Below are 14958 nucleotides of genomic sequence, written 5' to 3' on the forward strand. Positions count from 1 at the left end.
TCTCTAAGATTTTTTACCAAAAATTCTCTCAACTGGATATGATTATAAAATTGTTAGATCAGATGTTTTAACAGGCTATTTTTTTACATTAATTTTAATTTAGACACCTTTGTGTATGGCACATTGAAGGCCTTGGGGCTGAGAAACGTACAGAGAAAAGTATGGACCGTTTTTATATTTTTCTCAAAGTAATAAACTACTAAAAAGAAACAATGTACATAATCTAATAATCAAAACACACGCTATGAGCACAAAACAGTTAACTATTCATTTAAAAGATTTTTTTGTCTTCCCTTGCCATCTCTAAATCATTTTCCAAATTCTAACATTGTGTATTTTGGAATGCTCTTTATATGCTGATTAATTATTCTAAATGTGTGGAAAAATGGCTGAAGATGCCACATGTTAGCTTGTCTCAAACCTGGTTTGGTTTTATGGTGAGAGTCATCTGTATGCAGGGTTTCTGTGGATCCTTAAGTCTGAAGATAGATTTTTTAAATTTAAGACCATAAAACTCTTAAGTCTTATTTTTACTTATGAAAGGTCTTTTCAATGGCAATTTGACTTGGACTGCTCCCAAATGAGTTTTTGTATCATATTTATATCATATTATGTTGTTATAATACAATATCACATCCACAAAAGTGCCGTTTACTCGTGTACAATTGCAAATGTGATATTTATTTTGTATAACAGTTAAATGAACACTAAATTAACATTTTGAGTTGCATTTTATAAACATTATTGTGAATATTCCCTTTAATTCGCTGACAAAAATTTCAAAATGAAACTGTAGTCTCCATGCAACAGACAGCAATGATTTTTTTGACTGAAATCTGTTTTTGAACGTATCAGTTTAAGGATTCAATCGATGAACAATCAAGGCAAGGCAAGTTTATTTATATAGCACATTTCATACACAATGGCAATTCAAAGTGCTTTACATAGAAGAAATTAAAATAATCAAAAGAAATCAGAATAATTAAAACAGTTTAGAATAAAAAATAAGAAATAATAAAAAATAAAAATTATGATAAAAATAAAATACAGTAAATTTTAAAAATAAAATTTACTGTTTTATTTTTATCATAATTTTTATTTTTTATTATTTCTTATTTTTTATTACAAACAATCATTTGCTGCTTTCCCGAATGAATCAGCTGTTTGAACAAATCTGTTGAATGAATGACTTCAACTCACTTAAGACAGTACCTAATGGCAGTTTCACATTTAAAGGGATAGTTCACCCCAAATTGAAAATTCTGTCAGTAATTACTCACCCTCATGTTGTTCCAACCCCGTAAGACTTTCGTTCATCTTCGAAACACAAATTAAGATATTTTTGATGAAATCTGAGAGCTGGATCACTCCTCCATAGGCTTCTAAGGGATTGAAACTTGTCGGACCAGAAAAGTTATTAACTCTTTCCCCGCCAGCGTTTTAAAAAAAAGTTGCCAGCCACCGCCAGGGTTTTTGACGATTTTCGCTAAATTTGAATGCCCCCGCTGAATATTTTCTTCCATGAATATATGAAGATGATATATATAAAAATAAAGATCTGAGCCTCTGCTTTTAGGCAAAAAAAAACGTTTTTATTTTATCTTCATCTGTTCTTTTTTTATTGCCTCTTGAACAGAGGTAGGTTTTGTCAAAAACACAACATTTTGGACAAAAAACTGAGAAAAAGGTATTTTTATCAAACAAGTGCATTTAAAAGCAGAATACATTCAGATGTTGTTTCCTTCATATATAAAACTTTCCAAAATAAATTAAAAACATAAAATAAATGTAAAATATATAAAATTTCCCAGGATGTAAGGGAAATGTAACTTTTGCAATAAAGCCTCTGCCTCTCTGTGTTCTACCTGTGAATAATGAATAATTGGAATTACAATAAACAGGCCTAGACACACACACACACACAAATACATATTACAATGTGGTAAATGTGCACAAAGAGAGAAATAATTTGACAATTACACCTTCATATTTAGACAGCCACACATAAATGCCTGCACACACACATACATATTATAGTGTCATAATATTATACGATCTATCTGCGGCACGTCCATGGCTAGCATGAACATGTGCATCTCTCTCACTGACTACTTCGTCCCGATCAGATTCAGAATTATCAAATAAAGAGTGATCGGACTCCGAGTCCATTAACCTCCAGTACTTCAGCCATATACCTCTGCATTGTCTGTCTGATACATTCTCACTACTCCACTGTTTGAGACGATTGCAATCTGTTTCTCTAAACAAAGAGTTGCGCAATCATTCAGGACATGCGCGCGGGTCTTCCTTACCGTATACCACCTAAAACACGGATACCCGGAAAATTCCGTGTTTGGCGCAGATGCGTTTTTTCATTAAACACGGAAAATTCCGTGTTTGGCGGGGAAAGAGTTAAAGACAACATTAAAATAGTCCAAGTGGCCACAGTGGCTCAATTTTAAGTTTATCAAGTAACGAGAAAACGTTTTGTGCGCAAAAACAAACAAACAAAGATAACGACTATATTCAACTATTCATTTCCTTCTCTGTGGGCCTCAAGTGAGTTCACGTAGTGTAACAGCGCAGCGCTTGTGTTGTACGTCAGGGGTTCTCAAACATTTTGGTGCCAGGGACCCCTTTCAGGGGAAAAAAATTTCCAAGGACCCCCCTCATATTTATAACCGTTATTGAGCACAAAGTTAATGTGTGAGCGGCTAATGAAATATTTTTGCACAAAATGAATGGTCTCCACCCAGGGTACTATGCAGGAATTTCTAAATAGCCTATACTGAGGTCCCAAAAGTCATCTTGCTAGGAATCACTTAGGATCCCTCACTTAGAAAATTTTGATGTTCTTGATCTACACATGTACATTTTAAGGTGTTTTAAGGCCCAACAATTGGATAACTATAGATTTAGAAGCATGTCAGTGGGCAGTGGCATACATTTTTTTTTGTCAAGATGTCACGAAACACAATCACATATTCCAAACAGGAATGGCCTTAAAAGAGAATGTTTCAATAATTAGGCCTATTCTGCACACAAATAAAGCCCATAAACCTATAAATACAATGATAATGGCATTATGTTTAATAGGTGCGTGCGTTGTTAATTTGAGCTTCTGTAATTAGCTAAAAAAAACATACAGTATATGTTAAATATATGAATCCATAATGTTAATCTCATGGGCACAGTATGTTTCTATTGACCTGCTTTTTCCTTTGTTAAAGTTGAGCTTGATTAATACTTTGCAAACTGATTGTTTCAGTCGTTTTTTAAAACTTTTATCTAAAACAGCTGTTTAGTTTATGTTAATTAAGGCCTACATCTTATCTCGCACTTTATGACCGTTGACTGAAACGTCGTGCGGGGAACTTTGAGTTCACTCCGACTCAAACATTTTGACATTGACGAGCTATCGTTGTTAGTCTGCTGAAGCACCTCAGACGAGAAGGTCAGTATCATCGCGATGTGCATCCTTGCAACCTCAGTTGTGGGTACGGCCCTGTCACTATGCACTTTTATTTTGATAATGATCAGACTTCTAATGTCAAATCTACAGTAGCAGTGATAGAACTGACTATTGTGCGCGCACGCGAGACGCCGGCGCGCAATTACATGGGATTTTTTCCTTAGCAGTGGAAACAGGAATACTCTTATTTATGGTCATAGATAAGACAAGAGTGCATCATCCGAAACGGTAAAGTGTCCATTTTTTTATTTGTGTATAGGCTACATTATAAATGACTACAAAATGTCATGCCTTTTAAAAATACAGAAAAGAACCGGATGCGGGTTCATGCCGTTTCTCTGTCTCCTTTCTGGCGCACGTCCTGCAAAATCAACAGCAGCTAATCTACTTGACGCAGACATAGATTATCTATCTATAGACAACTTTAAGTGTCCACTTTGTATTGTTTGATGTTAAATGCATTATATAAGTTATTAGGAATAAACAGCATGTTTTCAGATGATAAAGAAAACATGACTCATAGCATGGAAAAAACGTTAGGCTGTTATAAATTATTTCGCGGACCCCCTGGCTTTAGCTCACGGACCACCAGGGGTCCGCGGACCCCACTTTGAGAACCACTGTTGTACGTCACACGCATCACACACATGACCAGGCCAATAGTAGCCGCATTTCCACTGCCGGGCTAGGGCTGGGCCAGAGCTAACAGCGAGCCGAGCCGAACTAGTGGCCTCGGGCCTCAAGCACCGGGCTTGCGTTTCCACTGCCGGGCCAGTAGCCCTAAACCCCGCCCCCTAACAATGCCTTTCTGGATCAAACGTCATACAACCCAACCCATTTCAGCGGGTATTGAATTAATTTGAAATAGTTATGCATGCTTTCATAATATCTCGACTGGACTACTGTAATTCTGTGTATATCGGCGCCCCTCAGGCTTGTGTTTCACGTCTACAATTAGTTCAGAATGCAGCGGCTCGGCTTCTCTACGGGAAACGTAAATATGATTCTGTCACGCTAGTATCGATCTCACTACATTGGCTGCCGATCAAATATAGAATTGATTTCAAAATTCTATTGTTTGTTTTTAAATCCATTCGTAATGAGACACCACAGTATTCAACAGATTTGCTACACCCCTACGTTCAGTCAAGGTCACTTAGATCCGCAAACTCCGGACTATTGCAAGTCCCCGGGACAAGATTAAAAAATAGAGGTGATCGTGCCCTCTCGGTCATCAGCTCCCGGTTCATATTAGAACTGCCACAACTTTATCTACTTTTAAGTCCTCCCTCAAGACGCATTTATTTTCTTTGGCGTTTTAATTATACCTTGATTTGCTGTTTCAGGATTTTATTTTTATGTGCTACATCTATTTTACAGCTTGTGTTTGTTTTATCTTCTTTTGTACAGCACTTTGGTCAACCTCGGTTGTTTTTAAATGTGCTTTATAAATAAACCTTCTATTCTATTAATTTATTTTTTTAAGTTAGGAAGATAGCATGTATATTAACTCACCGGCCCAGCCGTGGCTGCAATAGTGTCCCGATTGTCTCGCGAGTTGCCACTAACAGAGGGACGGTGACCCAGCACACCATCAAGTCGAACCATGGAAAAATCCTTCTCTGAACTCCGCTTTGTCCATTGTGCATTTTAATTGTACAATACTGCGCCTGCAACTTTTATTTATTTTTTATTTTTTCCTGAATTTGAAGTGTTGCTCGCTGAATATTTAACTTAGAAAGTTCGGCATCGATGTATTTTGTAACGTCCTTGTTTCTTCACACGCTGTCAAATTGACGACGTACCTTTTCTTCTGCCCAAATGCTCAGAACAGCTGTGGTATCTTCGACAGACCAGTACAGGCGATTCTCCATTTCGAGCAGCGATTTATTTATTTATTTATTATTATTTTATTTTTTCTTTTGCACGATATAAAAAAGTGAAATGTGCATCTTGCTTCAGATTATAACATTCCATAACACCGATAAACTCGGCATTTTACCTTGAGCACGCCTCTAGCCCGAGCTAGCCCCCTCTGGCCCAAGGTATTCGACGGGCCAGAAATCCTGGCCGTTGGCCCAGAGTAAGCACTGATCAAGCCCCGGAAGTGACAGTGGAAACGCGACTGGCCCTGGCACGCACTAGCACAGCTCGGCCCTGGCCCGGCATTGGAAACGCGGCTATTGAGCCTACGTATGATGTACAACACAAGCGCTGCGTAAGATTACATTTGTGATGCGATTCGGGAAAACCCGTCGGATGTTGCTAATGCGTTTTCAGTAGGGTCTAAAAAATAGGTTGAATGTCAGTTGTTGTTTTTTTTTGTCAATTTCGTTTTCAGTAAATTATTATTCTATAACATCTTTTCTGTCATCTCTGAATATTATAGTGGCAACCTGAAAAGCCTGTCTTTCTCACACCATTCTGACAGAAAACCCTTAAAGGTTCTCTAAGCGATGCTTAGAGATGTCACATACATCAAACGTCTCCTCACTATCGGCTAGCTGCCTGTCCCCTAAACACACTGTAAAAAAACGCGGTCTCTGTAGACACCACAGGCTCCACAAACGGCAACAAAAACAATCATGTCTTACCCGGACCACGAAACCTAACAAACAGTGTTCCAGCCAATCACTGGCAAGAAGTATTTGAGGGTGGGTCTGGGGGGTTAGTGCGCGTGCACATGAAGGGGGTGTGTGTGTGAAGGAGAGCAGCGAAGCATCAGAGGGAAGTTTGAAAAATTACCGACACACGACCAAAGAGACGTCGTTCTGAGGAACAAATTAAAAAGAAGAAGGAGTCGGATAAAGAACGTGCGAAGTTCCGAATTTACATCGGTAGCAAAGCTTTTGAACGATGGCGAGAACTCCGGCGGCAGAAGGGCTTACAGTCTGACATTTAGGTTGCTCTGTTTTTGCTTGACAGGTGGGTAACGTTAAATTGTTTTTTTTTCTTCTAAATTGACGCTTATGTTCGCCAAACCCACACAAGGATATAATTAGCTAGAACTATGCACGTTCACAATTATTTCAGGAAGCACGGAAGGGAGGGGGAGGAGATGAGATGCGGAGGAGGGAGGGTCTAGCTCCGATTTGTTTGAAAATATTCGAACGTCAACACCCAGGATCGCTTTGAGAATCTTTAATGCGATCCGGCCGCTCATTTGCGCAAAACAGTGCCTGGTGGCTTGAGATCGCAAACCATGAAATAGGTTCCAAGGTGCAAGGTAGTGGTATGATATGAGCACAAGAGAACAACGTAGCCTGAAGAAGCGGTTCGCTTAAAAGATCTTGTTCTCTCAATCGTCCAATTTCAAAAATTGGTTTTGTTTTCACTAGATGAATTTTGAGTTTGTAAGCTTTCGAATCATACCTAATCTATGTTGATTACTAAAATATGTGATATGAAAAAAAGAGCAATAAAAAAGCGTCAATCGTCCCGCTAGCCTAGCAGGACCGTTAATAGCTTGTTTTTACGTGACGTCACGCCACTGCGTTGCCATGGCGCGATATGCAGATGGAGGGCAGGAAGTGATTTTCTATATTTAGGAAGCACTATAACACTCAAAATGCCTATGTTTTGCGTCGTTTATGGTTGCTCAAATCGATCAAACCATGAGGAGTTTTTATCGTGTGCCAAAGGTTGTTGTTCATAAGGGTGGAAAATACAAGAAATTGACAGAAAAACACCGGGAAAAATGCCTTGCAAACCTACGTCTGCGGTCGGGAGGAGCCGAATGGGAAAATGCCTATGTGTGTGTGCAGTGATCACTTTGTCAAATGTGAGTTAAACGTACAGTATGTGATTTTTGGCCACCAGGGGTCACTCGTTTAAAATAATAACAAAAGACGTACTTTGATGACGTCGGGAAAGAGCGTGGGCTCACGGGAGTTGTTGTCGCTGTCAATGACAACCAGCTCAGCTCATGACATCATCGTTTCACAAAATATACGGATATACGGCATCTCTCTGTAGATTTAGCTTGTCAAGAAGCTTTAAATGCAACCCCAATGTTTACCTGTGTCATGCTTCTCCTGTCCCAAACCCTTCTCGGGTCATATTTTTCAGGAGCTTTAGCTAATGAGCTGGCTGTAGCAGCAGAACGTGCAGGCAAAGCGTAATCGTGGTCCATAACTATAATACAGACGAATATAAATATTTATATTACGCTCCTTCAATGAATGACCTATTTTAGAACATTTTTCATATATAAAGCACATAAGATACTGCAGTCTAACGTTTGACTGGGTTTGCGTTATTCATCCACTATGTGCTAAAGGCTAAAGGGAATGTAGTGAGTGCGCGGCGCCGGAGGTGAGGCGTTTTTAGTAAGCATGAGAGAGCTGAAGCGGGCACGTACATTCGCAGCCTGACTCATATGAGTATTCAATGTGCGAGGCTCGCTAACAGCAACAGTTGGCTGTTTTGAATGAGACGACCCGGTTACTGTGAACGGGGAGCGCTTTATGCGCGAGGAGCAGCACCGGGGACAGTGCGTCTGTTAAGAGTGAGCGCTCGTGAGCGGGCACGTGATTTACACACATAAAAATACGTACTACTTTTTTTTCTTCGTCATTTTCTTTGCTTTATTGGCGGTAGTCCAGTGTTCCCCTTTGTGTTTGGCGGTTTCGCCAGGTTCCGCAAGGAAGTTAGAGAAAATAGAGGAGTCAAAGGTTATATGACGCCATAGACGGGCGACGAAACGGAAATAAAGAAACGTCCCGTGTCTCCGAATTAAACTATAAATTTCTCCGTATTTGAAATTTGGTGGAAACTGTCGGGATAATGTAAGTACACATCTAACAGAAATATATAACATAGATACAATTATTTGTATACAATAATACAATTATTGTGGCTTTAATACATTATTTATGTGGCTTTTTAATACATTATTCAGGTGTTTAAATACACTTATGTGGCTGTTTGTGTAATGTACCAGTTTCCGAACTTTGTAAAGTCAAAGTATGTCTGTAAAACGAGTTAGTTGCTGATATCTACAGCCTCGATGGCAGGCAAATCTCTCAATTCAGTTGAAAATCGGTCCTCTTCACAACGTAAGGATTACGTCCAACATATTTTTTGATTTTCTGTTTATATATTTCTCTTGTAATTGCGTCTAAAGTAGTACTGTACGGATTTTCCTCCATCTCGTCCATTGTGCTCTTCACTCCTTGCCCTCCATCTGCATTCCACGCGTTAACACAATCACGTGACTGCAAACCACTTATTACTTGAAACTAGGGCTGGGCGATATGGCCAAAAAAAATTATCAGTCGATATCGATAATTATCACGATATATGTCAAATCTTTATTTCTTTCAAGTTTAAAGGCAGATTTTTGCTCCTAAGTGAAAGTTGTATTAACCAGAGCATAAATTGTGGTTTTACTCTTTATTGTCAGAACATATCATGACAAACACTTGCCAAACAGGTCAACATTTCACAAATATGAGGTAGAACATTCAAACAATTTTCCTTAAAATAAATATCTCAATAGAAAAATATTTCTTCAGCACAATTTGCAGTGCAGGCTGCAATATTAAAATTACATGTTTTATCTCAAAATGCATATTTGACAGTGAGTTGACAGTAAATCTGCATCCTAACTCAAGCTAATACTAAGCTAATGTTACATTTATGTTCATTAACAAAAACAGTAACATCTGTTTTTTTTTTGTTTTTTTTAATGTAAGGACCACATTTTTATTTGGTAAAATGTAATATTCTGACTGAGTTGTATTCAAATTAACCATTGGTCATCCAGTCTCATGCATTTAGATGATGATAACTACAGATAAAACCAGGCATAGCCTATAACTTGGCACCTCACTATCATGGCAAAATGTAACTTTATGGTTTCTGTGGAATTTGTATGAAAACAGTTGCCTAACAGTTAAATACATTATTAAATGCTGTACTTATACTCCATAAGACATTTAATGAATTGTCTACATTAATGATATTATACAATTAAATATGTATATCCCACATTTCATGGTGCAGTTAATATTACTTGGCTAACCTTACAGTAAATCCATGGTAGGCTAAATTGATTCAGTATCAATTCAGATTCTGACTGGATCGTTGCACGCAGTGTTTCTTCGTTTTTGTCAGCGGTGTTATCTGCCCTAAACTGGTTTAAACTTGACATCTGTGTTCTTCGCTGAACTCAAGCGCTTCTCGCTTGAGCGAGACGATCAAAGCAATCGCGTCTGCTCTGGCGAGCTTGCGCTGCGCTCACTGCCGTTTGGACTTTGAGCCGAGCGGATAAATGCTCCGTGTGGCGCGCGCGGTTCAAATGAGTTTCGTTCCGCTTTTGCCGCATAAACATTATCGAACATTTATCGACCTCTTGATATCGTTTTATCGAGAATAATTATACCGCGATAATTAACGTTATCGTTTTATCGCCCAGCCCTACTTGAAACCAACTTTAATATGGTATATAAACTGTAATAGGTGAAATTTCACCAGTTGATGGGTTTTCCCAGATCGCATCACATTTGTTTGAATGCATTCGTGAAGAGCGATTGCATTTGTAAATAAATGCTACCTGTTTAAAATGAGCTTTCACCTGATTATATTCAGTTATCTAGAAGGTGCAAACAAATTCTTTGAACTATAACCTCCCGTTGTCCATCGCCGTCATCATAACCTACACATTCTTATTGATATGAGTGATCCATCTGTATCAAGCTAGCTAAATGTGTTCAAGTGAATCCTTGCTAAAAATGCAGTTATATTTTGGGTCGTTGGCATTAATTGTACTAAAGCTGGGTTTGTTTTGATTGGACTGATGGTATGATTCTATGTGAAGCTGTATGTGCTGCTTATATTTAGACACCAGACAGTTGTGTAAATTGAAATAATGATTTCTGCAAAAATGCTCTTGTCTTACTCCCACAAAAATAGATTCAGCATTCCAAAAAATTGCACAGGCAAGGAAAACGGCAAATTTTAGTCAAACCTGCAATGGTTAAATGATACAGACGTACTTCATAGATTTAATCTCACTTAATTCACCAAAGTCTATTCAGCTGGCCTCCAATGATCAAATTTACACATACAAATGACTTCAGTTAAAAATCACATCTGTTTCTTTCTGCGCTACTGCGATGGAAGCATAGCTGAAAGGATCATTCGGGTTGAAATACAGCCCCCATCGCTGACATTTTTAATATTAATTATAGCCATTCAACATTACTTTATTGAAAGCTTTCAATTTATAAACTGTATTAGGCTTCAAAAAACATATACTTTTAATTTAAGCGACCTTCAAACAATCCTCACTAAATGTATAGCCAGCCAAATAACCTTACCTTTTAAATTCACACATTTAAATCCAGATAATTCACATCAACTTTTACATTGAATAGAATGAGATTTTCGTTTGAGTTTGATAAAAGCAGATAAATTTTCACCTAATATGGTCAGTTCAACTGTCCAAAAACACCCTCACTGGCCTTTCTTATTATTATACCCTTTGTCTTTAAAGTTCTCTTAACTCAGTTTATCATTCATTGACTACTATAAGTATGTCATTTGTGTTTGTCATCTTCCTAAAAGTGTAAACATTGAGACCCTCAGGCACCATCTAAACATTGGTAGTCTGCTCGTATCAATACATTTTTCCAGCTAAACCTAAATCTTGAGATTCTATCAGGTGGAGCCAGAGGGACGTTTGCAAAATATAATGTATTTTTGTTCTGCTGGATGCCACTAGTGTCGCGGAAACGACACTCTTCATTATTACTTGCATTTTTAGCAAGCCAATGTATTTTTTGTGCTCTGTTCTTCAGGTGGTCAGCATTATTGAGTCTCGCGCAAGAGCTGTGGACCTCATGACTCACAACTATTATGAGCTTCTATATGCTTTTCATATCAATCGTCACAACTACAGGAAAGGTAAAACTGATGGTCCAGGGATATTTCAAGGATTCAGCCTGAAGTTGGTCTTTAATCTAACAATAAAATGTGTGTTTAAGCTGGTACAGTGATGTTTGAGTACGGCATGCGTCTGGGCCGTGAGGTGCGAACTCTCCGTGGTCTCCAGAAACAGGTGAACTGTTACCTCGCTGCTCTCAACTGCCTGCGTCTTGTTCATCCGGACTATGCTTGGATTGTGCAGCCCTCTTCTGGAGCAGCGGTAGGCATATAAAACTTTTTCAATTCTTTGGGTGGAGTAAAATAAATACTTAAAAAAAAAAAATGCACTCGCTTGTCTCCCTTTTTAAATTATTAAAACAATCTATATTTTTTAAATCATTTATCTGGATCATTCAACTCAAACAAGTTTGAATTGAATGATCCCAGATGTGCTTTGTTGAATTTTTTTTTTTTTTTTTTTTATTATTTAATTTAACACAAGCGAGTGCAGTCAAAAAATTGGTTGAGCACAGTGATTATATATTTTTCTTTGTTTTTAAATGAAAATAGTTTGTTTGGGCTTTTTTTTTTTTTTTTTTTTTTACGAATACCATCAATACTTTTTAGTAGGGCTGTTAAACGATTAATCGCGATAAATCACATCCAAAATAAAAGTTTGTGTTTACATAATATATGTGGGTGCACTGTGTATAATTATTTTGTATATATATAAATACACACACATATAATATAAATAAATAAATACACACATATATAATATAAATTATATATAAATCTATATACAGTATTTGCATGAAAATATTTCTTAAATATATAAAAGCATGTGTGTGTATTTATATATATATATAAAATAATTATACACAGTGCACCCACATATATTATGTAAACACAGACTTTTATTTTGGATGCGATTAATCGCGATTAATCATTTGACAGCCCTACTTTTTAGCAAATAACAGTTACCTAAATCAAATGAAAAAAATGTATAACCACCCTGTGCCTTTAAAACAGCACCAATTTTCCTAGATACATTTGTTTAGTTTTTAAAATGTTCCAGGCATTTAGGAGAGTTGGTACTGTTCCTCATTTTTAAACTCAATTACTACTTTTTTTTCCTAGTTAATCCTAGATTAATTTAGTGCGGTCAAGTTTTTATGTGGTCAGACATCTGTTGTAGGGTTCATCCATAGAAACATCTCAATGCATGATAACAGTATTTACAAAAGGAATGTCTGGAAATCTAAATTGACATTCTACTGGCACAGGAAAATAAAAGATAGAAATAACCACCTTAAAAAAAAAAAAAAGTTGTTTTGTGAATCATATAGACTTTTTTAGACACTCTTTCACAGTACTGTATGTGTATACATCTATAATATAAAATTGTAAAATGTATTATATCATAATGTATTTTAATATGTTATGCCTTGACTAGTATGAACGACCAGGCGCATCACCAAAAAGGAACTATGATGGTGAATTTGCTGCAAGTCCAGGTAATTCCCAAAAACACCCTCTAACATTATGTGGACTATGCTCTCGTTTCCCCCATTCAAAACCTTAATATGATTATATTGGTCATTCAAAACTAGCGTGTCTTTATTGTATGATTTCTCTTAATGAATCATTCCAAAAGTCTTTCAGTTTATCACATTATGAAATGAGGTTTGAGAGATCTAAATTTAAAGAGAAATCTTAAAGTAGGTATATTCATCTAATAATAATAATCAGTTAATTAAAAAAAAATGTATGACTATTAGCAAAATCTAGTGTTCTATCTTATTTTTTAAAAGCTGCATGTTTTATAGTTGTTTGTCATGTGATCACAGTAAATCAACAGATTGACATTCTTGAGCTGAAAGACTTGGAGAAAGAGTATGTTCTTGCCCGGAGTCGTCTAACGTTAGCACAACAGGACCCCCCCTCAGCAGCTATCGCAGGTATGCACACTTATCTAGCGTGTAAGATGAAGATGGAATAGACATATGATCTTTGTGTGCTGTTTGTTTTATTGTTGTCAAAGTACATCCCATTGAAGTCTTTTTCAACATATTAATACATTTAGATTAATACATTCATTTATTAAATATATTAAATAAATACATTTAATTAAATTAATAATAAGTAATGCATTGAATAATATGTTTGTTGGGTTTAAACTTGAAAACCTCTGTGAAAGAATGCATAGTAGGCTATAAACTTTTTTTAAACAACACGGAAATAGCGACAATTGTGCATATAAATTACTATATATGGGCTTAAATTACAACCTGTGGGCAGTTTTTTGTAGATCCTTTTGTGAACTTCGTTTTACACTTGTTTATGCACAGCGGGTCATCTAAAAAGTGCCGTTGGAGTTACTATCTCTGTATAACGGCCGTTGGGCCCTCTGCTGGTAGGGAATCGTAAGATGGCCGCTCGAACACTTCCGGTGGCTTCAGTTTCGAACGTCGTGAGCTATCCAGTCATTATATAGATCAGTGGCTGCTGCTCACAAACATTCCATCTCTCTCCGCTGAGTTTGGTGAAAGCAAAGAAATTAGGCGGCCATAAATATTATTGTAATTTTGTTTTAAAGTAAGATTATTATTTTTATTATTATTTTGTCATTATGAATAAGTGGAAATGTGGCCTGAGACAATTGAAGTGGAGAAAGATTTTCTTAAACTCAGTTTAAAAAAAAAAGGTTACTTACTCCAAAGCAGACAATACTGCTAAATACTGTTTAAATGAAGATTCGTTTTATGAACATGCCCTCATTTATGAATTTTTAAATTTTTATGTGCCATTGAGCAGGGTCTGAAATTAACTTTTTGGCGCACCTGCCATGGGGACTGGTAAATGAAAAAATACACCAGCTAAGCATATTTTTTACCGGGAAAAATAATACAGCCTTTTTGCGTCACATATACATTAATTTATAAGTGTGGTGCCTATAAAAATAGTTCTGTAAAATGAAATGTATTAGTTGTACATTTAATAAAATATATGCTATAATAATATATTATAAATATTTTTAAAAAATATTTAGTTTTACTCTATTTTTTACTCTATTTTTTTACTCCATTTACTCTGACTGATCCGATCAGTAACTGAAGGACTGGAAATATCAGTTGTTCTAACCATTCATTAAAATGAATCGGTTCAAAGGAGTCATTAGTTCGCGAACTGGACGTGTCATTATCGGATGTGTATACGCGTCGTGTGATTATCCCGGCAGGCAGCTAGGACATCCCACAAGATATGTGTCAACACAGAAATCATTTCATAACTGGATAGATTTTTACGTTTATTTAAAGTGTGGTTTAACTTATGTCAGCTGAATGTGCGGAACGCTTTTCATAGAAAAAAAGGTATTTTCAGTATTTTAGCACAATTCACACCCAGCGGTAATTAACGAAAAAAATATATCCGAATGCTCCACGTGAAACTATGGTCCGACCTTTTACGATCGTGTCGATTTATTTGGATTATTCGGCGCTTCAGAGACGGTGAAGCCTTGTTTATACTTTCGCCTGGCTCCGAAGAGAAGAGTGCGCGTGCGACCGAGGCTCTCTCTGCTCGTTCTTTTGTTGCGCCCTGTCACTTTCAAATAT

At 36.9% G+C, this 14958-nt stretch overlaps 1 protein-coding gene across 2 annotated transcripts in view; it reads left to right on the forward strand.

Moving 5' to 3' along the window:
* Positions 1 to 14958, forward strand: part of nup160 (nucleoporin 160) — a 107338-nt gene that overhangs the window by 65092 nt on the left and 27288 nt on the right. For both annotated transcript variants that reach the window (XM_089127923.1, XM_089127924.1), the window contains exons 26-29: positions 11275 to 11380; positions 11461 to 11621; positions 12798 to 12858; positions 13192 to 13302. In XM_089127923.1, coding sequence (XP_088984049.1) covers positions 11275 to 11380; positions 11461 to 11621; positions 12798 to 12858; positions 13192 to 13302 — 439 coding nt within the window. The remainder of the gene's footprint in view (positions 1 to 11274; positions 11381 to 11460; positions 11622 to 12797; positions 12859 to 13191; positions 13303 to 14958) is intronic.

Source organism: Pimephales promelas, chromosome 25 (genome assembly GCF_988280905.1).
Source record: "Pimephales promelas chromosome 25, fPimPro1.hap1.1, whole genome shotgun sequence".
NCBI lineage: Eukaryota > Metazoa > Chordata > Actinopteri > Cypriniformes > Leuciscidae > Pimephales > Pimephales promelas.